Source organism: Lathamus discolor, chromosome 3 (genome assembly GCF_037157495.1).
Source record: "Lathamus discolor isolate bLatDis1 chromosome 3, bLatDis1.hap1, whole genome shotgun sequence".
NCBI lineage: Eukaryota > Metazoa > Chordata > Aves > Psittaciformes > Psittacidae > Lathamus > Lathamus discolor.
The window spans coordinates 24,065,361-24,089,677 of record NC_088886.1 but is presented as its reverse complement, the minus strand read 5'-3'; the positions used below and the strand labels follow the sequence as shown (position 1 = coordinate 24,089,677).

At 44.4% G+C, this 24,317-nt stretch overlaps 1 protein-coding gene across 4 annotated transcripts in view; it reads right to left on the bottom strand.

Moving 5' to 3' along the window:
• Positions 1-3,503: 3,503 nt before the first annotated feature.
• Positions 3,504-24,317, bottom strand: part of COP1 (COP1 E3 ubiquitin ligase) — a 132,938-nt gene continuing 112,124 nt past the window's right edge. For all 4 annotated transcript variants that reach the window (XM_065674141.1, XM_065674142.1, XM_065674144.1 and 1 more), the window contains exons 19-20: positions 6,620-6,664; positions 3,504-4,629 (exon numbers count right to left, since the gene is read on the bottom strand). In XM_065674141.1, the coding sequence (XP_065530213.1) occupies positions 4,612-4,629; positions 6,620-6,664 (63 nt within the window). In that variant the 3' untranslated portion in view covers positions 3,504-4,611. The remainder of the gene's footprint in view (positions 4,630-6,619; positions 6,665-24,317) is intronic.

The window sequence follows — 24,317 nt, the reverse complement described above, 5'->3', positions numbered from 1 at the left end:
GAGACTATTTTCTTCCCCTCTGACTCCCAGATTAGCAATTTTGCACTGCAGCCTGCTGATGGTAGCAGGCATGTTGCACACACTTGCTACTACATTAAAAGAGGCTATGATAGGTACGCAGAGCCCTCCTTCACCTGAAAGGTTCATGAAGCAGGGAGCCCTGTGAGATCCTGAGGTCTTAGAAGAATAGGAACCACCTTATCCCCTTGCACTGCAGATCAGCCAAGGAAGTTTCATAGTTGGTTTTCCTTCTCATAGTTTATTTTTAAAAGATGTAAAAATCCCTCACCTTTTCCCATTCCAAATATTATTTCCTGTTGCTTGATGTTAAAAGGATGAATTCTCATTTTCCCCCTGCTGAGTAACGATGGCCAACCATTGGCGACAGATTTAAGACACGAAAGATGAGCTGAAAAGATCTAAAATTTTGGCAAGATCTTCTCAACTGAAATGGCTGGTTAACATGTGGAGCAGAGGAAGAAGTCTTGCTTTACTCCAATCAACCATTTAAATTCATTTATGAAGACATTTAAGAACACCCAAATATGGCCTTGTAGTTGTACAGAGGTAAGGATGAGAAGACCCTTGCCTCAGGAACCCGTTTGCAGCTCACTCTGAAAGCAAAACAAAAACAAACTACACCATGATGATTTTTAGGAGGTTGCGGACACTAGAGCTACCAGTGTCTCTCCAGAAGATTGAAGATACGGGCTCTGGTCTTTATGCCACAGATACTGCTATAATTCACTGCTTCCTATGTCTCAATCACATCTCCCTTATAGCCAGACCCCTTAGTTCCTCAACATTTAAAGCAGGTGGCACTCTCTGACCTCCTACAAATGCTCCACAAGCACTCTACACCCATGACAAGTGCAGCACATGGCCTCTGAACTGCTGAGGGGAAGGGAAACCCCTCCTGAAAAGCACAAGAGGAGGATCTTGTGAGGTTGGCTTCACAAAATCTCTTTGCAGATAGTGGTGGGGACTGGCAGGAGGCAGGAGGCAGGATGCAATTGCCTCAGCTGGATGCCAGCCAGGACATTGAGGTTAACACCGTTGCCTGCATGCATGGATGCTGCCAACACATGAGATTGTTTCTTCAAGGCGAATGCTGCAATGAATGTTTTACTTCACCCCCAGACAGCTCCAGGTCTATGCTGGGTATTTCTGGCCTCCAAAATGCAGCAAGAAAGGGAAGAGGACTATTGAGCAAGGAAGGAGTTAGATTTGCCTTTCCAATTATCCACTGTCATTATGACCTTCCATAGTTAAACAAAATTACCCTAAACAAACAAGACTCCAGCACTCGGGTCGAACGTTGGCATTAGCAGCCATCCACACTTTACTGCTGAAGAGCCCTGACATATTGATATTAATTTAAATTTTCCCTTGACCATCATTTTCGATTCCCTCCAGCACTGAACTTCTTTTTAGCAATGAGGCATGTTCCTCCTACTCTTCTACTAAATGCTTGAAAATTAATTAAAGAGGCTGTCTGGCCAGGCAGGGCTTTAAATTCCCTTTCTCAAAGAAAAAAACGACTCACCCAACACTCCTCACAGGGACACAAGCACTGGAGACAAATCCATTCTGGAGCAGCTTCCAGCCAAGGGCTTTGTAACCCGTTCTTTCAAAAGAAGAAAATGAGAATAAAGACTCTGATTTTTGCAAGGAGAGCTGTTAAGTGCTGGAACAGGTTTTCCAGAAGGACTTCCTTGCTCACAACTTGTTCAGTTGTGAACATCTTCAAGCCCTGGAGCAACCCCACCCAACTGTGAGTCAAGCCCTGCTCTGGGCAGGGGATTGGCACAGAGACCTCCAGAGGTCCTTCCCAAACTCAGTCATTCTCTGACTTTAAAAAAAGGATGCAAATCATTTGTTGAGGAAGCAACTAATTAAAAAAAGTTATTGGCCAAATGCTATTAATCTCCCCCCCCCCAGTAAATAATTATATGCAACTTCATATGCCAACTGCAAAGAATTACCTGAAGGAAAGAAAATTAAGGAGATTAAAATTAGGAGTGTACCACTTGTGACAAAGAGACCAAGACAAAAAAATTGCCTAAACCCCCCTTGTGTTTATGAGCTGCTGTGTTTCTAATTAGGGCCAGACACTACATTTGCATTTAATCTTGATTGAAACAGAATGAAAATGGGAAAAATAAAGGCAGCTGATGTTAAACTCTTTTTCCCTGCTTAACTCATGGAGTAACCTTACAGCATGCAAAATAGCTGGATTTTAGTTCTTCTTTTAAGATCGCAGCTTCGTCAGAGTGATTTCAATTTAAAACACGGAGGACCTTCAAGTGGGGGAAAGAATGAATGAGGTCACCTGCCAAGCAGCAGTTGTGTAGCACGGAGCTGTGGTACAACAGCAGCTATAAGCAGCAGTGGCTGATAGCAAAATAAATTAGTAAGCATTGATAAACAAGCCAGAGGCTGAGAGGAACCCACACATGGAACCAGAGGAAGCCGCATGAGTGATGGCCACTGCTCCTTGCACCAGCCCAGCCTTCAAAGCTGGCTGGCTAGGAAGGATGCCCAGCAGTCATGCAGCACCAAATCCTCTGAAAACGCAGCTAAATGGCAATCAAGCTAGCGCTCAGCAGGACGTGTCAGACAGCTGCCATCAGGCAGAAGGAACCAATTTTGTCTCCTTCTGCCACAGTGACTCCGGTGATTAACAGAATGGAGACCATCAGGTAGCACCTTAGAGAAGGACAGAAGCTAGTGTGCGGACTTCTCTCTCCCCTCCTTCCCTCCTTCTCTCATTATACTCACCGGCATAATAGAAACCAGCACACAGCATCTGGGGGTCAGCCACACCCCTTGGAGTTGAGCATCACATTTACTGTCAGTGGATAAGACTTTCCAGAAGCCAACAGCAATTTTGGTGTGTTCCACAGCCTTCTAGCTTTGAAGGAACATGTGTGTCCCCTATGGCCCCACTAGAAACTGGCAATGAGAACAGAACCTATCCCTAGTTCTGCTGTTAATGACTCATCCCTACTTTGTTCATATCCCCAAGAACATACTTTTTTTTCTTTCAGCTGTGACCAAAGGATGTGAGAAGACCACACAGTCCTCCTGGGAAGATCATAATCAAGCTTTTAACAACTAGAGGACATGAGACACCTTTCACATGCCATCATTTACAGCTCCTTGATGGGTGGACCAAGACTGCAGCAGGGCCTTGCTTTGCTGACATGGGGAGTGAAGTCCCTGCAGCAATCCCAGTCTCAGAGGTACAAGGGAGACACATACTGCAATGAATGAACACAGAGATTCTGTTTGCAAAACCAAAATGCTTCCCACAGGTATCACTATCTACATTGCACCTTTACCACCCACAGCTAGGAAAAGATGCTACGCCCACCAGTTCCACTTTCAAGCTTAAAGAGTTTTAGCAGCAATCCTGTCAGCTCAGCATGACTGCTACTCGCAAAGACCATCTGCACCTTCTTACCCGTACCCCACCACCCTGCTGAAAAAGCAACATCGACTCAGCATCATGGTTTATTCCCCCTCCATATGTACAATTAAGTTTATGCATGAACATTAAAAATAAGGCTACTTATATCATGGCTCTGAAACACATTACAAACCAACTCCATCCCCTCTCTTATTACAACATTCAAAACACTTGGCTTCCATGGTGTGCAGAGAGGGGCAAACGCAACCAGACCACACGAGCAATTAAGTGGTGCAGGCTTTGGTAACTGGATCTAGAAGCTTTTTCCTCTAGCTGAGACAGTCAAACACAGCCAGGTCAGTGGGAGGGAGATTGTTATCCCACAATGTCTTGGTGAGGTCAGTTCCAAGTCCCAGGCAACTGCAGGTCACCTCATCTCAGTACATTGCTGGTAGCAGGCAGCACTGATGCGCAGGCTCACATGAATGAAAGGACAACTTAATCCTCTCCTTTGGAGCTGCCCCTTTGGGTCAAAGCAGGCGCGTATGGAGAGAAGGAAGCGGGGAAGCTGCCCTTCTCTTCTTGATGACCAGAGGACTTGAGTCTTCAGAGGTGTCAATCTGGATGACGTTTCTCAACATTTAATACATCTAAAAAAATAATGAATCAAGGGAACGAACAAACCATATTATTATGGGATCTCAAAGTGAATTGCTTGCATGTCCAGGTAAGGCTTAGAGACTTTCTTTTTTTTACCAGAGGGATGAAGAACAGTCCAGATGAAAGTAACTGGAGAATGTGCAACTGAGGACAGCCCTGTGTGGTCCTGTAAGCTACCTTCCCAAGTAAATCTGTTCCCATATGCAACAAGAGAGAATCTTCAGCTTCAGCTTGTGGCTCAATAAATTTTATTATTCCTTTTAGTTTTTATTTAAAAGAATTTGTTTTCCTATCATAAAAATTAGACAACCATACCACCACCAGCAGCAGCAAAGTCTGTGGAGTTAACGTTGATGGCAGACAGGTCACTGGTGTTTCCAGTGTCTCAAAATGTCCTAAGCAGTCCATAAATGGAAAAAAACCCAAACATGATGGTTTTGCGGAGGAACATCAAGGTGGTTTCGGTTTCTTGTCCTGCAGAGGATCCCAGACGAATACTGTAGCAGGACCAAGCACCTCATCCCTTGAGAGAAAACCCTTCATACCAACTCCAGTACCTGATTAGTAGGGAAAAAGAGACATTTAGCATAGGAATTGATGACATTGATTATCTCCCTCATCAGCACATAGATCTCTATGACAAGACTGACCCTTCTGTTTCCATCCCTTACTCTTTATTCACCAGCATGCAATAATACCACACAAATTGGATAAGCCCTTGGCAAGGATCCCAATTTCGTGTCTGCGTGCACTAGGATAAATTATGCCATGAAGCAAAACCATCCACAGTTGCCTCATTTCCACTCATCCCAACCAACCAGCTATTGGAAGTTTTGTAATAGAGGACAAAATCTCTGATCATCTGGTCCTCTGTGCTCACGTTTCCCTTGTCCACACTAAGGTGGTGCAGCAGCCTCTGAAGGCATGGGCTAGAGACAGCAGAAGAAAAGTGACTGGGAGGGCTGTCACAGAAGGTATTAACCTGGTTTGGTATTCCTGGGGAAAGCTTTAGAGCTTTAGCTCATGGGTACTGCCTGGCACGGCAATCTACCCCCAGACTGCAATCGGTTTGTGCAAACCCAATCAGACCATCCCACCTTCCTCTGTGTGCTGCCAAAGGCAAATGGAAATACCAGGGTTCTGACAGCCCTGGCTGTTTCTGCTTTTCTGTCTACCTTCTCTCATTAACAAGTAAAATGCATGAGCAGAACCTCTCCTCTCTAATCATTCTCCTGTTGCTGCTGGATTCACTTCAAGACATCAAAAGCATCTGTGCATTTTGTCCGTTTTACTAAGAAGGAAGTGACCAAAGTAATGAGCAGCCAATTTCAAAGCCTGCTAAATAAACTGCATGTGAACAAAAGGCTACAGCATCACATGTTCCAACAGCAGGATTAACCAGGCCACTCATGGCCTAAAAATCAGCTAAAAAATAAAAAATAAAAATATATATGTATATATATAAAAAAATGACACGCAGTCAAACCACAGACCACTTGGGGCTCTCCCCATTCCGGCCTCTTTTTTCATGTTGACTTTTCCTAGTAATGTTTAGACCAGCAACTCTGGTCTGGCTCCAGAAAGCTGCTACTGTCACAGGGATGTGAGCGGAAATCAGGATGAGGACCTCAGCTTCAATCCGGCATGTAACTTTGCAAACAGCATGTAAACTGCTTCATAAGCAGCTACAGAAAGCTGGCAGGGCTCTGAGCTACAGGCTTATGGCATTAACCACCAAGTCCGAAATGCATGGTGGAGGTCAATGCTGCTGTGTCAGCTTGGGATGGTATTAGACCTGAGGTTCTCCAGAGGATCAGCACCAGCCTGGGTTTTGGCACTGATTTTGTCTGGATGTCTGATAGGCACGCAAAGAAGGGCAAAGTCTTTTCCATATTACTTGACATTTCATATATGGATATAAATACATTGATGAGGCACTCAGGAAGACTTTTAATTCACACACTGAAAATCTGGCAAAATGCTGGCACAGAGAGGTCTGCTGCTTTCACAAAACCCTGTGCTGGCAGCTGCTGTCTGTTATAGCCAGTCTGGGCACCAGGAGTAAGCAAAGTGAGGGAGCATTCCTCCTCATTTCAGACACTGCTCCAGCTGGCTGCACATCAGGAGCTCACCTTTCAGCTCCACTGCACTCCATACTCGCAGCAGCAGCCAAAGGATGGGCTCTGGTTAACACCAACTGGCGAGTTAATAAACAGCCTCCACTGCCCAAGAAACAGCCTGAGCCTGCACGGATGCTTGTGCCAGACTCCCCACACTACCAGGACCCCAAGGAGCAGCGGGATCATGGCAGGTGCTGGATGCCCGCCAGCAGCTTTCCTACACCTTGCTTTAACCGGGTTTCCTTGCTGGTGCACTGTCTGCTTGCTCCACCACATGCCACAGGCAAATACATCATTTAAATTACAGACTTTTACAGCTGGGATGACCTCCTCTAATGGTTTCTCCTGGCCACACAATTTTTCTGACCTTGCTCTGTACTAACAACAGATTCAAGTATTTAAAGAGGAGATGCATGAAATAACTTACCTTAATTGTACCCTGACTGTTAGCAGCAATCAGCACGTTGGACTCCTGGAATAAAAGAAGAGGCACTATCACAGTCTGCCAATGCAGACTTCCCCCCCCACCCCGCCCCGTTTTGGAAGCGGCAGCAGAGAGCAGCAGTTGTTTATATCTTACACACTAGAAGTGTATCTAATTTCAAAGGGACTTAACTCTTCCCAATTCAAAGATGCTTTCGAGGCTGGAAGTCTTTATAAAAGTTATACTTCCTAGAAGAATTAGAAAGCCATAATCCTCAGTGCTTCTACAGAGCTTTAAATCTCCACAGTAATTTACAAACATAAACCCTCACAGTCTCCTTGAGAAGTGGGCCAATAATAATAACAATAATTATATTAATCTTTTGGCAGCATATGGACAAAGGTCTCCAGCACCCTAACTACATCGACTTATCACCATGACAAAACCTCTTTGTCTCTGTGGCCACGCAACCTCTCCCACAGCCAGGAGGTTTCAAACAAGTAAAATAAAAAAGAGAGAAGATTAGAGAGCAATAGCAGATAAATGCAGTTTGGAAGGGAAGATAAACATAGAGGGCTCCAGCCCTGCTTCATGTAGAAATGCAGCATCTATTTACCTCCTGCCAACTGATGATGTTGCATTTGGAGATACCCTAGTTGTCTGCAAATTAATGGTCTCCTGCATTAGTCAGGCAACCCCCAGGCAAAAACTCTGCTCTTCAGACCACACTTCTGATGTGACCAGCAAGTGCAGATGCACCCTCCCAAACCAAAATTGTTCAGACTGGAGGAAAACAACATTGTGCCAATGAACCTTAAGCATGTAAGGGCTGGAGTGCTGACAACAGCCTTGGGGGTGCTGAAGTTAAATGACTGCTCCCAGACTGGTGTCCCACATGTGTCCTTGCACCAGCAGCTGCAGTGTATGCTGTCAAACCTCCCACCACGAACTGTCTTCCCTAAAGACAGCTATCTTTTCTCAGACACATTTTAAAATTTCTCTCGGTGCTATCCATCCCTAGACAAACTTGCTGTAATTATCCCATCACTTAACGCATGCATTTTTAATAGATTCAGTGACTAGAATATGCCCTGCTCCAAAGGGAGCAGAAAGGCAGCTCAACCCAGCCCCAACAGGGTTGCATGCTGCCACACAGCTTGTGACTTTGCACAGCCACCAGCTTTGAAGCAAAGGGAGAAAAACAGTTTTCAGCACAAAACCTCACTTATAAGGTAAAAGTAGCCTTGTGGTGGACCACTGGGCTAATTGTTATAGACAAATTTGTTCACCCTGGTACAATCATTAGGGGATTAGTTAAGACTTCTGATATTATCTCATCAATGATCCTCCAACTCAAAGCTCCTGAAAAGAAAGTATATCCTCAAAAGGAAGCATATACTTCAATTTCCATTAATTTGGTGGCTAAAAACATCTAATCCTGTGAACTGCTCAGCTTCTGATTAATAACATTAAAATCAAAACTCACCAGGGGAAAGCAAATACAAACATCCTTTGGGGACTAAACCAGGGACCATGATACCTGATAGGATTTTGGAAGCAGGGGAGAGGTACTGGCAGGTATTTAGTGTATACTGCAAGAGACTTGAATTCCTGCATACAGATGATACAGGGTTTGAATGATTCCTGTTTGCACTGTGAGTGATTGGTGATTTATCCAGCTGCTGCAGTCTGCGGGGGTACCACTGTAAATGAACTCTGGTTGAATGAACAGTTTTACCTGCTAAATAAAATAAAAATGCCAGAGGGTAATGTACTCTCACTCCTTGTTCTTCAGAAGCCACTGTGGGTTTTTTTTTCAGCAGGGTCTGAGCTAATCGCTGCTCTGCTGCTTTCACCCACAACTGTGAGATGCAAACGGGAGCAGACAGCAGCAAAATTAGCACCAGATCTGTCATTGAACAAACAGCGACTTGCTTATTAAGGCACTCTAGCACTGCTTCCCTGGGAACACAGCTAAGTAACTTGTTTTTAAGTCTCTAAAGAATCAATTCTCTTCCTTTCGTGTTGCCTGTAAAACAGCCAATATATTCAACACATTAAACACCTAAGCAAGTCATGAAGTTGCTTACATCTGTAGGTTTGTAGCTTGTGACAGCCACGTGCATGTCAAACCAATCCTTTTGCCAAGGACATGCATTAATGGAGTCACCACATCCGCAAAAGATAGCCACCATGAGCACTTAACTGGCAGAATACCTACTTCCCCTACTGCATCACTAAAAACATCTGTATCTCTCAGGCATAAAAAACAGGATATCACCATCCATTGTGGTTGCATGTTTTACTTTACCATAATCACTTGATGTTTCTATGCACGGCAAGAAGGTTGAAAAGCTGGCCTTCCTCATACCTCTTTCTGTTGTCTGCAGGAGCCACAAACTCCAAAAGCAGAGACAGGGGGCATGTTGGAGGTCCACCCTGACCACGTAGCCCTACTCTGAAGAATTCAGTTATTAAAATGAGTCTTCTATGCATGCACCTCCTCCTATGAGTGGTTAGCACCTGTAGCCCTTCTTCACAGGAGAGGCAGAAGGTGCCAGCTGCCTTTGCTAAAAGAAGGTTGAAGAAAAAAATGAACACACACACACACACACAGACAGACACGCCCCCCCCCCCCCCCCCCAGCTACCCCAAGAATCAAGAGATGAGAGTTTACTGCCTGGCATGCAATGGCATTTTGTTCCATGCAGTTGCTAATCTCAAGTATTACTGAACCCTGGTGGAAAGCCACCAACCTGTGTAACCTGGCAACCTCTCCTCTACACATCAGGGCAGATAAGGAACAACCAGTGGACATGTGACAAAGTACACTCAGGTCCCCTGCAATGAGGTAACATGGCATCTCAAACAAGCTGGGGACAGCTATAAAATTGACAGGAAATAGTTTAAGAGTTTTGGTCCTGTTAACAGAAAAGAGCAAGACCCTAAGGATGTCAACAGTATGCATTTTCTTGCCTCTTGGCATTACATACGAATTTAAAGAGACTGACAAATGTAGGTGCATCTCAGGACTCATGTTAAGATTAATATAGTGTGCAGGTCCAGAACTGCTCTAAGATGTTCCAGGGCTAAGTCCTGTACTAAGACTTATGAACAGCCTTGCACATGTGCTGACTTTTTCCTTGACTGCAGAGACAGTATTACGGGAAATCTGAAGAACAGTTCCTTGACACTGGAAAAGACTCCGCCACTTTGTTACTGCATGCACATGTATCCACACAGAGGTTGTGTTAGGCAAAATGAACTTACAAATCAAAGACACAGCAGACAGAATCACCCCTGTCCTGAACCTGACACATCCCTGTTCTCTTGGATCTGGCACTGGATGAACATGACTAGTCCATCCACAGGAACTTTGGAGCATATGCCCTTGGGACTTGAAGGGACTTTCATTGATTGCACCAAAATAAAAAATTTCTGCAGTACATTCTTAATGGCAAAGAAAAACAAAATCAAATTTAGGACCTTCCTGAGTATATGAGATACCTGCTACATTCATCATTCGAGGGAATTATTCATCTGGTGACAGCTACGTTTTTGAAGCACACTGATTTTCTTCTCTTCTAGATGAGCCCTCTATTTGGATGGCCCTGGGGAAGCAATTTGTACAGGGAAGGGAAGGAGAAGAAGGAAAGTCTGGCTGACTGCTGGTATTCATCCAAAAGCAGTTGGCATTAAGAGAATCAGAAATGCTCTGGATGTTTTGTGAAGCTTGAGGAAACTCAGCTGAACAACTGAAAAGTTATCAGAGCTGCTTCAGTGTGATAGGGAGTAGAACACAGCTGAGGCTGTAGCTCTTCCTTCTTTACACCTTTGTGCAAGAAAGCACTGGGGAGGTGGGGTGCAGGACTAAATGAACATCACCCCAGATGGACAGCTGCTAAAACTATGCACACCTCTCCTTGGAGGCACACGTGTTGATATTCGAGCAGACTCTACTCTATGGAGCAATGGAAAAATCCAGACAGACCCTCTATAGCTAAGCTGTAAACCCATGCTCCCAGTAGCTGCAAGACTTATCTCTAGCCATACCTCTTCTTTATTAAAGAAGCATTGTGGACACCTGCCTGCAGCCACAGTACTCCAGGAATTAAGCACCCCTCTCACCACTGAGCTTGTGAAAAATCACAGATGAATATTCTGTTGTTTTCCTTTCCTGACATGGAGAGCCTGCCCCAAAGGGGCTCACAATAGGCAAGATGGGCACAAATCATCTGCATTTCACCTGCAGCTCATTGCCCTGGACTTCAAGAGAGCAGACTTTGGCCTCTTCAGGAACCTGCTTAGTAAGGTTCCATGGGATATAGCCCTAGAGGGCAGGGAGGCCCAAAACTGTTGGTTGATATTCAAGGATCACCTGCTACAAGCTCAGGAGTGCTGCATCCCAACTAGAAGGAAGTGCAGCACGAGGGCCAGGAGACCTCCTTGGATGGAATAACAAGCTGCTGAGGAAACTTAGGGGGGAAAAAAAGAGGCTTATGAAAGGCCGCAAGGACAGGCGGCCTGGGAAGAATACAGGGATTTGTCCGTGAAGATAGGGATCAGGTCAGGAAAGCTAAGGCTCAATTAGAATTAAACTTGCCTAGAGGTGTGAAATATAACAGGAAAGGATTCTATAGGTACACTGTGAATAAAAGACAGACTAGGGACAATGTGGGCCCTCTCCGGAAGCTACTGGGAGAACTGGCTACCCTGGATTTGGAGAAGACTGAGGTTCTTGGTAACTTCTTTCCCTCAGTCTTCACTTCCAGATGCTCTGGCTACACCACCCAAGTCTTGGAAGGCAGATGCAGGGACTGTGAGAATGAAGACCTTAGGCCCACTGTAGGAGAGGAGCAGGTTCAAGACCATCTTAAGAACTTGAACATGCACAAGTCCATGGGACCTGATGAAATCCATCCGCAGGTCCTGAAGGAGCTGGCGAATGAAGTTGCTAAGCCACTGGCCATCATATTTGAAAAATCATGGCAGTCAGGTGAAGTTCCTGACGACTGGAAAAAGGGAACTATAACCCCCATTTTCAAAAAGGGGAAAATGGAAGACCCGGGGAATTACAGACCAGTCAGTCTCACCTCTGTGCCCTGGCAAAATCTTGGAGCAGATTCTCCTGGAAGGCATGCCAAGGCACATGAAAAACAACAAGGTGATTGGTGACAGCCAGCATGGCCTCACTAAGGGGAAATCCTGCCTGACCAATTTGGTGGCCTTCTATGATGGGGCTACGGAACTGATGGACAGGGGTAGAGCAGTTGATGTCATCTACCTGGACTCGTGCAAAGCGTTCGACACTGTCCCACACGACATCCTTGTCTCTAAATTGGAGAGATATCAATTTGATGGATGGACCGCTTGGTGGATAAAGAACTGGCTGGATGGCCGCACACAAAGAGTTGTGGTCAACAGCTCGATGTCCGGCTGGAGACCGGTAACGAGTGGTGTCCCTCAGGGATCAGTATTGGGACCGGTCTTGTTCAACATCTTCATCACTGACATGGACAGTGGGATTGAGTGCACTCTCAGCAAGTTTGGTGATGACACCAAGCTGTGTGGTTCAGTTGATATGCTGGAGAGAAGGAGTGCCATTCAGAGGAACCTCGACACGCTTGTGAGGTGGGCTGATACCAACCTCATGAAGTTCAACCATGCCAAGTGCAAGGTCCGACACCTGGGTCAGAGCAATCCCAGGCACAGCTACAGGTTGGGCAGAGAAGAGATTCAGAGCGGCCCTGCAGAGAAGGACTTGGGGGTGCTGGTCGATGAGAAAATGAACATGAGCCAGCTGCAGTGTGTGTTCACAGCCCAGAAAGCCAACCGTATCCTGGGCCGCATCAAAAGGAGTGTGACCAGCAGGTCGAAGGAGGTGATCCTGCCCCTCTGCTCTCGTGAGACCTCACTTGGAGTATTGTGTGCAGTTCTGGTGTCCTCAACATAAAAAGGACATGGAACTGTTGGAACAAGTCCAGAGGAGGGCCACGAGGATGATCAGGGGACTGGAGCACCTCCTGTATGAAGACAGGCTGAGAAAGTTGGGGCTGTTCAGCCTGGAGAAGAGAAGGCTGCGTGGAGACCTCATAGCAGCCTTCCAGTATCTGAAGGGGGCCTATAGGGATGCTGGGGAGGGACTCTTCATTAGGGACTGTAGTGATAGGACAAGGGGTAATGGGTTAGATCTTAAACAGGGGAAGTTTAGATTGGATATAAGGAGGAAGTTCTTTACTGTAAGGGTGGTGAGACACTGGAATGGGTTGCCAAGGGAGGCTGTGAATGCTCCATCCCTGGTGGTGTTCAAATCCAGGTTTGACAGAGCCTTGGGTAACAAGGTTTAGTGGGAGGTGTCCCTGCCCATGGCAGGAGGGTTGGAACTAGATGATTTTAAGGTCCTTTTCAACCCTAACTATTCTGATTCTATGATTTCTGCCCCCTGCCTTTAATGTAATCCTTTGTGAGATGATTCCTCCTCCATTATTCCACATATAGCAGTCCTTAAAGTGAAATTCAGAAGCTCACACTGAAGGAAAATTTGAAGCATGCTCTACACAAGAGGAGGAGCCTGGACACTGGCTTTGAAACATCTCAGTTCCCTTTTTGGGAGCAAAATTGTGAATCAGAACATTTCTGTGTGAACATAACCTACACTTCCACAGTTTGTAAATGCAGTAGTTTTGAGAAAGCTAGTCTTACCAGGAACAGAGTCAGAGTACTTTAAGTTTGGGAACTGCAGTGAGTAGCTTACAACCACAGCTTTGACCACAGAAGCCAACATGTAAAAGCTGCAGCAGCACTCCTCCATGCTGTTAGCCCAACAAAACTGGTCTTTAAACAAACTTACCCAATTGTGTTTCTTGCAAGGCTGAGGAAGGAAGAAAGTTTGGCTAACGGAAAAGTGATACAATATGGACTTACTTCTACTTTGACACTCACTCCTAAATTCTAGAGATGCCAGCAATAACACAAGGGGCTGAAAGAATTGTTCCTTAGGATTATAAAGATGTCAGTGTTGAAGCAGGATGTGTCTTTAAGTTATATGTGCACATGTTCAAGTGATGGACTGGAAACTGTATTTAGGACTTTCACCATATTATGAACGATCACAAGCCATGAAGCTTGTGCCTCTTTTTTATCCCTCATTTTCTGCACAAATAAAGCATATTCATCTCAAACTTCCAGCGCAGTCATTGAGATAAACACAAATTGTCTGGATTTTCAGCTAGGTTTGTTCTATAGATTCACAGCTAGGATCCTTAAAGATCTTATCTTAAATTAAGAACTTCTCACCTTCCCACCCCAGCAGACATTTTTGCTAACAAATGGCTGGTTTGTCAGCAATTCTCTTTCAAGCAGACGGACTCATTGCCATGAACAATCTCACAACCCTGAACAATTGCTCAAAGAGACTGAAGCCTAATTAAAAGCAAAGTTGTTGATACAATGGGAAAATATACTGGGTGAGAAAGCTTGCACTGAAGTGGCCATTGTCTTATGTTATATATAGGCAGAATAAAAGTATGTAATTTCACTACATGTAGTGCTGTTTGTACAGAAAGCCCCTTCTTTAAGTAAAACCACACAGTCTTTACTGAAGATGGCAACTATTAGTCAGGTGCTAGCAGAACATCTGCAAGACATATTTCACCAAAGCTTTTCCCACTGACAACACATGCAAAGTCTTTTCATACAAAGTATGTGAAATCAGTTCCCCAAAAGACCACCGCTGCTTGACTTCATCTTGTAATTACCAGATTCTAATGGCTTTTCACTTAAATTCCCCTGAGACCTGCTTATTTTCTTGCTGTATGACTCAAGTCAGCTTTTGTTTTCAAAAGAAAATTACAAATTCTAACCTAGGAAACACGATAAACCTCCAGTGTACAAAAATTGAGGTTTTTAAAAGCTAAACTGGTAGACTAGATCTCTTCCCAGCAGGGCAATGTGCCGCACACAGAATTTTGTTTTCTTTTCACCGCTGCTGCGACATGCCGTTATCAATGAAGGGGTGCATGGTGGGATAGCTAAAGCGGCACACAACCCCCTACCTCCATGTGTGCCAGAATTTACTTTAAATGCCATCACACTCACCTAACATTAATCCCTTTTGAATTATTTTAAGGCAGTATTATCTGCACTGTGAACACTGGGCCCAAACAGAAATTAGTTACTTCTTTAGACCCAGCACTTCTTTAAAGAATAAAGTCTTACATACAAAATGTATCATACCAAGGCTTCAGGAGCAGCCAGCTCTAGGCTTTAAACCTAGAACAGAACACACATGCCTAAACCGTGTCTCTTAACCCTTAGAAACTGTCTTTCTATCTCATTCTGAAGGTAATTCCTTTGTGCACACAGAAATAAGCCTCCTTAGGCTTATCTGCCTCCCCCACCCCAAGCAACAACTCAGTATCTATTGAGTTGAAAAAGGTCTCACCTGTGCTTCCTTCTAGATCCAGCTGCAAATACACAATCTTTGGAGTTTTTATGTTTAGAAATGCTACACAGTAGCACCCACATAACAACACACTAACCTGCAGATTTACAGATGACAACACTGCTTTGGCTTGCTTTGTATAGAAAGGCTTGACTACAATCATATGCACAGGCATATAGTTTCTTCTCATGTAAGAATTCACTGACACACTATTAAGGGGAAAAAAGCTTTCAAACAGATTAGTGTTTTCATCACCCTACCTCACACAGAATCTGCAGCTTCTGCACAAGATAAAGCATGTCTTGCTAGGAAATGTGCTCAGGGAGAAATCCAGCACCTCCCCTCCTTTTTCTTCAATCCCAGACCTTAAACTCCATACCAGGGATGCTTTTATCAAAATGCTTCCACATCTGCTATTTTCTAACCGTGACTCTCAATACATGAATATATCGCTCTTTCCTGCTCCCTGAAGAAGCAGTGTTCTCATTTTCAGATTTTACATTTAATACATTTTTCTACTTTTATTCAGACCAAGCTCAGCACAAGAAGATGCTGTATAACTGGAAGCTTATTTGTTATCATATAAACCCAGGTCTCTGTATTCACAGCACATGGGTGCCCAGAGGAAAGCAGCCCAAGGCTTGCTCCAATGACACACTCAAATAAGTAGTAAGCTATCTCTCAGCCAAGTGAGAAATCACTTTTTAGTGATTTAGCATAGCATGACCTTTCTTTTCAGCATGCAGCTCTTAAGAAAACAAGATCAACAAGGCAACTAGACCAGGCTAGAAGAAAACAGAAGTACGCATGTGTACACAGGCACCAATTTGCTTGTTTCCACAGTCTTCTCAATTCAGGATGGAAAGAGAGGCCAAGACTGATGGAAAGAGGGCAAAGAAAGTTCTGCAAAGGAAGAAAAGCCAGCCAGCAAACCCCACCCCAGGACTTTTCAATACATTACACACAACTGCTTCTGTATTTTAGTCATTTTGGAACAAAACTGGTTTTGATGAGCACCTAATTTATCTGGAATTCAAGATGAAAATAACTTGTCAGACACTTATTTTTCTGCATCTATTGCAAAGCAAAGCAGACAGCTTTAACAGCTGTTGCACACTCCCCATGAGGTAAGGTAGGGACACGTGTTAAAAACAAATTATGCTGGCATTAACTCTCCTCCCACCAAGGGCAAGTCTTCTCCTCCTCTATATGTGGGGATATTAAGCTTCACTGCCCATCTAACTGTGACAACGTCTCTATTACTTTTCATATGGTTGTATATCCAGGGATTTCAGACACTCCCCCATAAACAATATGCACAAGACCTTGAACAAAGCAGCAGCAGTATATAAATACAGCTTGCAATAAGCCTACAAAAAAAGGATACATAAACATGCAACACATTAGCATCAATATCGCAAAACCACAGGAAATGGCTAGGCATTAGTTTAGTGAAAACAGCTTTTAGCATCTATTTTCTTGATACTTAAAGCTTCCTAATATTCATTTGGCAATTCTACATAATGTAATGATGTACATTGCTTGACAACTGCACAATCCAAGACTTGCATTCCTACCACTGATACATTCCTCTTTTCTACTGTTTGTTGCAGTCAGTCATTACATCATACTAGAGGTGATGAATTTAATCTCCCCCCCAAGCCAGTCATGCTGCCCTGCACACCACTGCTGTATGTAGCAAACCCAAGCCCCATTACTTATGCCTCCTTTCCAAACCCACAACAGAAACAAAATGTGTGATCTGAAGAATCGGCCACCAACCCACATGAGAGTATTCAGAAACGGGACCTTAATCTGGTAGGTTTAGATTTTGATTTTGTGCAGACCAATGACAAACCACCAGGGATCAGAAACTTAAACAGAAAGCAGCAGAATATGAAAAACCTTTTCAGTCCAACCTACCATGAATTAGACAGACAAGCAATATACCTTACAAGCAGAGCCTACCATGAGTGCTACACAGCCCAGTCCTGAAACACAGCAAGGACCACCCCTCCCAGCTGCTGCACTGGGAAGGAATGGATGCTGGTGGGAAACTCCTGCGAGATGCTAAAAGACATCCTTTCCTGTGCCTCCCAGCTCCTTGGTCCTCTTTAATTTACAACACACTCCTTGCCCTACTCTGAAAAGCAAACTCAAATTTAAGTAGTTGGTTCTCTTATGCCTCTCTCACACTCATGATGTGTTTCTCCCATCCCTTTTACCTTCTCTATTCTTCTTCCTTCTCCTTTTTGCCAAAGTCAGCGCTTTGTCTTCCAGCTCAACTGTATCCAACACGCCTCAGTTTCTCATTTCCCTCTTTCAAATCTTCACACTTGAGTCAGCAATTTCCTAGCTTGTGCAAGAACGCTTTCGTCTTTCCCGAACCATCTGTCCCACATCCTTTGGGGGGTTCTGTATTTGCGAGATCATTGTCCCTTGCATGTCATCTCTCATCAAAACCCTACTTTCAGCACTTGTTCTTGAGTTTCAACTGCCTCTTCTACAGTACTATACACATCTTCCCATGTCCTTCTCCCTCCCCTTGTAAATCCACCTTTGAAAATCCTACTTACAGAACAGTTCCCTTTTCTTTCCAACCCTTCTGCTTCCAGCATATTAGCACTGGCACAAGATCAGCACACTTTCCTTCGATTCAGAAAGGGAATAAATGACAGTTAACCTTCCACTTTGGTCCCAGTATCCAATCAACCAACTCTATCTTGCTCCCACAGGCTGCCTTGTCTTCTCAGCTCTGTACTTGTAGGTCCCTGAACTCATTACTGCACTGTTCCTCTGGTCCCTGCCTGGGCTGTCAACTACAGCTCATTCCCGCATCTGCCTAGATAAAAACTAGAGGATAGAAGAATACAGGGAGACAGAAAGCTTACGGTTAGAGACTGAAACACCATGTTATTTTGTGGCAACAAGCTGCTGATGGGCCAGGAGCTTTTGCCAGGAGGAGGTGACCCACATCAGCAGCCTTGCAGGTATACATATTCCCCAGATACCCTTTCTTTCATGCATTTTCCTGATACACAATAGCTAATACTGTGTCGTGGTTTAAACCAATCCACACAGGTCGTCCACTCACCCCCCCACCCCCCCCCCCCCCGACCCTCCCCACTCCCAGAGGGATGGGGAGGAGAATCAGGAGAATGTAACTCCCACGGGTTGAGATAAGAACAGCCCAGTAACTAAGGTATAACACAAATCACTGCTGCTACTGCCAATGATAATATTGATAAGAGAAAATAACAAGAGAATATGATACCACTGCCGAACGAGTTAAACCCCCTGAAGAGAGAGTGTGCCCTTCTGGGTAACTCCCAGTTACCTCCCTGGGCATGACGTGCTGTGGTATGGAATACCTCTTTGGCTAGTTTGGGTCAGGTGTCCTGTCTCTGCTTCCTCCTGGCCTCCCCTCGTCCCCAGCAGAGCACGAGGCTCACAAAGTCCTTGGCCAGAATAAACATTACTTAGCAACAATTAAAAACAATCGGTGTTATCAGCTCTCTGCCCAGGCTGGAAGTCAAAACACAGAGCTTGCACCAGTTACTAAGAAGGAGCAAAACGGCTCCTCGTAAACATACTGCATGTCAGGTTCCATGCTTAAGTGGAGCACGCTCCTCTCTAGAAGGCTGACAAACAGTTTCCAAGCTGGGCCAAGAGAGATCACTGCTAGATGACACATCTCCTGTGCTCTATGAAGCACAATGCACCATTGATGCTGCCAGCGGCTTCCCCGAAGTTCAGATCCTGTTATTAAATCAGTCCCTACATAGAAATTCTATGAAATAATCTATTAGCTGGTCCAGCTCCTGCCTCCCTTCCTCTCCCAGTGCCATTAATTTCAGTCTCTAAATAGCTGAATGATACAGGCTTAAAACTGACCCAACCACCTTGACATTAATATTTTAAATTATTAAGTCTTAGTTCTCTAATGCCAATAAATCATTTATATGTGCACTTTTAATTAACAGTCCAATCAGTAAAAACAACTTAGCATTCACACAGAACATTTTATCAGAGGAACCAAAGACACATTACAACATTGAGTATAACAAATGCCATGGTGAGGTAGCTAAATATTATCCTACTTTGACATGTGGGGAAACTGAGGCAACACACTCAGTGGATCTGCCCAAGGTTAATCCAGATGTTCACAATGAAGTGCTGAAGAGAAAAAGCAGGGAGAAATGCCACTGAGATTTAACTCTCCTAATAAGCATTCCTCTCCTGAACTGCAGTATTTACTTACTTACTGATGAGAAATGTGTTCCAGCTGTGCTCCTCCTAACAGACTACGGAGGGGCACAAACCACTGTCATCAGGCATGCTAAAAATCAACCCTAAACTTCAACAGCCTGCCAGGTGAAGCTGATCACCCTGGGTCAAACATGACACCCAGCCAAGTGTTTTGAAGAACACTTAATGATCCTTCCCATCCCACGGTTCACACGCATCTAAGCACACTGGATAAAGGACACTTAACTAGAAGTTGTAGGTCCTAAACCTATAGGAGTGTCTGGTATCTCCTAAGCACTTCGATAACTCATCTAACCCTTGGGGAGTTTCACACCAGGCTCTCATGCCAGAAGCACAGGAGAAGAGCAAGAAATTCCTGAATGACATTGACTCTGCTCACAACATGCTGAACAGTTACGAATCTTGAAAAACACCGGGTGTCCCAATATCCTCACTCTCCTACAAACCTGTAATTTAACCAGTCTTTCAGGCCATGCAGAGACTGAAATGCATGGCCTGAATTTCACCTATCACCTCCTTCTCCCCACATCCAAGAGATGACCCCCAGAGTGGTCCCAAGACAATAGCAGCACCCACACAACCAGCTCGGAGGACATGCTCCACTGCGCCCCCAAACTGCAGTTTTAGATCCAGCAGTTTTGCTTCCCCCATGTGGTAGAGAAAAACACTGATTCCTAGGACTGAAGCTATTGCTGACAGCCAAATGGATTTGCCCAAACTATCAGGGATGTTTCAGTGCCTGGCAGCCATCTAGAATTCAGCCAAGCAGCCCACACTGGGCCAAGTCCAGCCTTGTTTCTTTTTTATGTTCCAAAATCATGAATTGTGCTTTGTATGAAAATTACATTTGGAAACACTTTAGGTTTCCCAATTATCATGTGATGAAATGTTTCAGACACAGAGAATGCCTACTGTCAGTCCCTTTAATCCAAGCGCATGTCTTTCAGCAAAGCTGGATAGATTTTCAAAAACTCTCACTGAAACCAAGAAGAGATCATCTCCTCAACATCTTTGGCAACTGGACCTCTATGCTTAAAGGACCCAAGTATCAGTGTGAAATCTGTCTCATGATAGCAGGATGCAGAGCATTCCTTCTCAAGCAGAAGGACATGTAAAGTGTTGCTTACGTGAAAGTACTCACAAAGTCACCAACTCCTGCAGGGCTCCCAAGCTGAGACATAGCGTGCACAAATATTACATAGGACAGAATTCACCTAATTAATGCAAGAGAGAGAAAGTCTTGACTAATACTAAGTTATTAAAGCTACTGTAGGCTTAAGACAGGGCAGATAAAGCCCCAAACTAATCTCTGCAGAAAGAGGTCTTGCAGCAGTGTAACTGGTGGGAACTCATGCTGGCCAGTGGTAGTGGCACAGGCTGGAAAGAAAAACCTTGCTAAACCCCTCACATGACACCATTCCCTCAAAGCAAAAAATGGAAGAAAGATAATGCATTACAACCACAGACAGTGGCAATCAACATAGGAGAATGCGTTAATCACAGGAGATGTCAGGAATGATGAAGGGAGACAAGCCAAGTTTGGCTGGCTGGGTCAGCAAGAGGGCAACACTTTGGCAGGAGCCCATGAAATGGCTGATGGACTGAGAGAATCAATTCGTTAAAAATTGATAACGGATTCATACACTGCTACTCTTAATTTTATACAGTTTGGTTGTCAACTCTTTGGGGAAGGGAGCTGTCACTTGCTGTCTCTTCGGACAACACCCAGTGTGGTGGGTTGACCCTGGTTGGATGCCAGCTGTCCATCAAAGCTGCTCTATCATTCCTTCTCCTCAGCTGGACAGGGGAAAGAAAAAGCTAACAAAAGGCTCATAGGTCAAGATAAGGCAGGGAGAAATCGTTCATCAATTACCATCATGGGCAAAACAGATTCAACTTGGGAAAATTGATTTATTTTATTGCCAATTAGAAGTGCGAGTAGAGTCATGAGAAAGAGAACCCAAATCTTAGAACACCTTCTCCCCACCCCTCCCTTCTTCCTGGGCTTAACTTTATTCCTGAAATCTATACCTCTTTCCCCCTGCCATGCTGGAAGCTGGGGAATGGGGATTTTGGTTGTTCACCACACATTGTTTCTGCTGCTCTTTTCTCCTGAGGAGAACAACTCCTCACACTCTTCCCCGGCTCCAGCTCAGGGTTCCTCCTGTGGGAGACAGTGCTCCATGAACTTCTCCGATGCAAGTCCTTCCCATGGACTGCAGTTCTTCACTAACTGCTCCAGCACAGATCCCCTATGGGGTAACCAGTCCTGCCAGGAAACCTGCTCCAGTGTGGGCTCCTGTCTCCATGGGGCCAATCGTCCTCCCAGGAGCCTCCCATGGGGTCACAACCTCCTCTGGGCTCTGGTATGGGGTCCTCCACAGGCTGCAGATGGATCTCTGTTCCACCATGGACCTCCATAGGCTGCAGAGGGCAGCCTGCCTCACCATAGTCTTCACCACAGACTGCAGGGGGATCTCTGCTTTGGCACCTGGAGCACTTCCTCCCCTCCTTCACTGCCTTGATGCCTGCAGAGTTGTTTCTCTCACACTCTCACTCTTCTCTCTTGCAGTTTTTGTTTCCCCTCTCCTTAATTGTTACCACAGAGGCACTACCACCATCACTGATGGGCTTGGCCTTGGCCAGCAATGGATCCATTTTGGAGCCAGCTGGCATTGGCTCTGTCAGACACAAAGGAAGCTTCTAGAGGCTTTTCTTGGAAACCATCCCTGTAGCACCCCCAGCTACCAAAACCTTGCCATGCAAACCCAATACACCTACTAAATTGGATCTCCTTCCTACTGATGGTAGCTTCTTTGCACCGTCTTAATGAAAATCACTTCCGTCTCTAAGACTGGCCTGAGAGAGATGCAAAAAAGCATCACATTAAAGCAACTGCAATTCTGACATTTAATCTATGTGCTTTAACAGTAATAACATTCCTTAAACATACCCATCCATTTTTAAGTGGGATTCCACTACCAAACCAAGACCAAGCCCTCGTACTACAGCATTCTAAACCAATCAACTTTGACAGTTCTGGACACATGTTAAAAAGCTGACTGTTTTGTTAACAGGACTTTGAATAACATTGCAGGGGGACTTGAGTGCTCAGTATTTGCAAAACACATTAACTATTCCGAATGTTTTACTCATACCAGCTGGAAAAGTAGTATGATGGTTTCACTGCATCTGCAAGCCTTCTAATTGTGTTACTAGGTGTGCCAGAAGTCTGGCAACAACAAAAATCAAAGCCTTTATTTCTCTTTAAGCCAGGAATTCTATATTTACTAGCAACAGGAACAGAGTCACGGCCTAAGTGTCAGTACTGAGGATGCTGTCTGAGGGGATGGGAATGACAGCACACATAGATGCTGCATCTCCAGCTAAGGCTGCAGGCAGGAAAGGTAGGGGATTACACATCTGTGTAGTGAGCAGAGACATGGCAAGAGGAGGGGAAATGAAGCACAGCAGGAGAGCAAAAATAGCTCATCCCTGGAGGCTGCTTCCACCCAGAGGGTAGCAAACTGCTTGGTGCTAAGAACAGAAGTTAGAGTACCTGTCTGCAAAGTGGCCCAACTTGTGGCTGTGTAAGCCACTATAGGATATATATTTCTTATATTTGCTATGCAACACATATGTGTACTACAGAAGTGAAATCACCAGGACCTATTGAGATAAAAGGGACAAATTGTTCCTTGCAAAGAAAAATCAAGGCACAAACAAACATTAGTATGCATATAAGCTTCATGAAATTATACCTATACCTATTTATAACAAGCACCTATTTAGGAAAGAGAACTTTGATTTAAAGAATGGAAGTTTAATTAAAGTAAAACAAAGGTTTCCATTAATCTTGAAAATTCACAGCCTGCTGCTCTCCAGCATCCAATTCAGCTAATGTTGGAACAGGATCAAGCATAACACTGTGCCTGAAACCTCCTGCAATGCAGACAAGGCTGGACAAGCCATACCAAACCACACGGCCTTCTCTAGTCTTGAAAAACAGGAAGCTTTCTCTCCTTAAAATACTATTCCAGTTACACTTAAATCTTCTCCCTGCACATATTTTTCAAGTCATAGGATTGTGTTAAAAAGTTTTACTGTCTTCTGCTCCTGTGGTACAGGGTAAACACAAGTAAGGATGGTGCAGCAGAGCTAAACATCCTCCCCTAGCCAACAGAACCACCTCCTCACCAATAGCCAACAACTGTTTAGAGCTGGGCTGGCTCATGGACAGTGTGGTCTCTGAACCTATTATGACTGTATGCAAAGGGGAGCGGAACTGGACTTCGAGCTGGCTCTGCAAGGCTGTTTGGAAGACAGCAATCTTTCATGTGTAAACGGAAAGATGCTGGAAATCTCTAAAAGAATATATCTGAAGCCTACAAGCTTCTACAGGTCAGTTTTCAAAGTCAGGCCACACTGCAAAATACCAGCCTCGACTACCAAATTGTTTGGCTGGTATTGAAAAAGACAGTACAGTAAATTGAATTTTATTAAGGTCTGACTGTACATAAAAGGTGAAGAACTTCATTAAAGAAAATCATACAGGTACAGATGATACATATGTGGTTGCTTCTGTAATATCCTACTACTGCTGATGCTTTCTCCATTGTATTTATCTGGGAGTAGAAGGGAGTGGGAAGAGAAGACAGCTATGCCTTAGGTATTAAGAATAATGAGAGTACTGCTTTATAGCTTTAGTACAATAAATGCAAGACATGCCATCTTCCGTACTTTGTTCAGAGAACGAACTATTCAAAAGGTAATAATGAACTTCACATCATCTACAGGACTCAATTGTGCTCTGCCGTCTGCTTCCCTAATCCCATCTATCTAAAACATTCCTGAATCCAGAAGGATGAGTGAAACCAACAACAAAAACACACCTGAGAAGCCAGAAATCACTGGGTCATTCAGCTACTGAAAGGAAGTTTTGATTTAAAAACCAAGGATATAAAAAAACTACCCCCAAAAACAAAACCC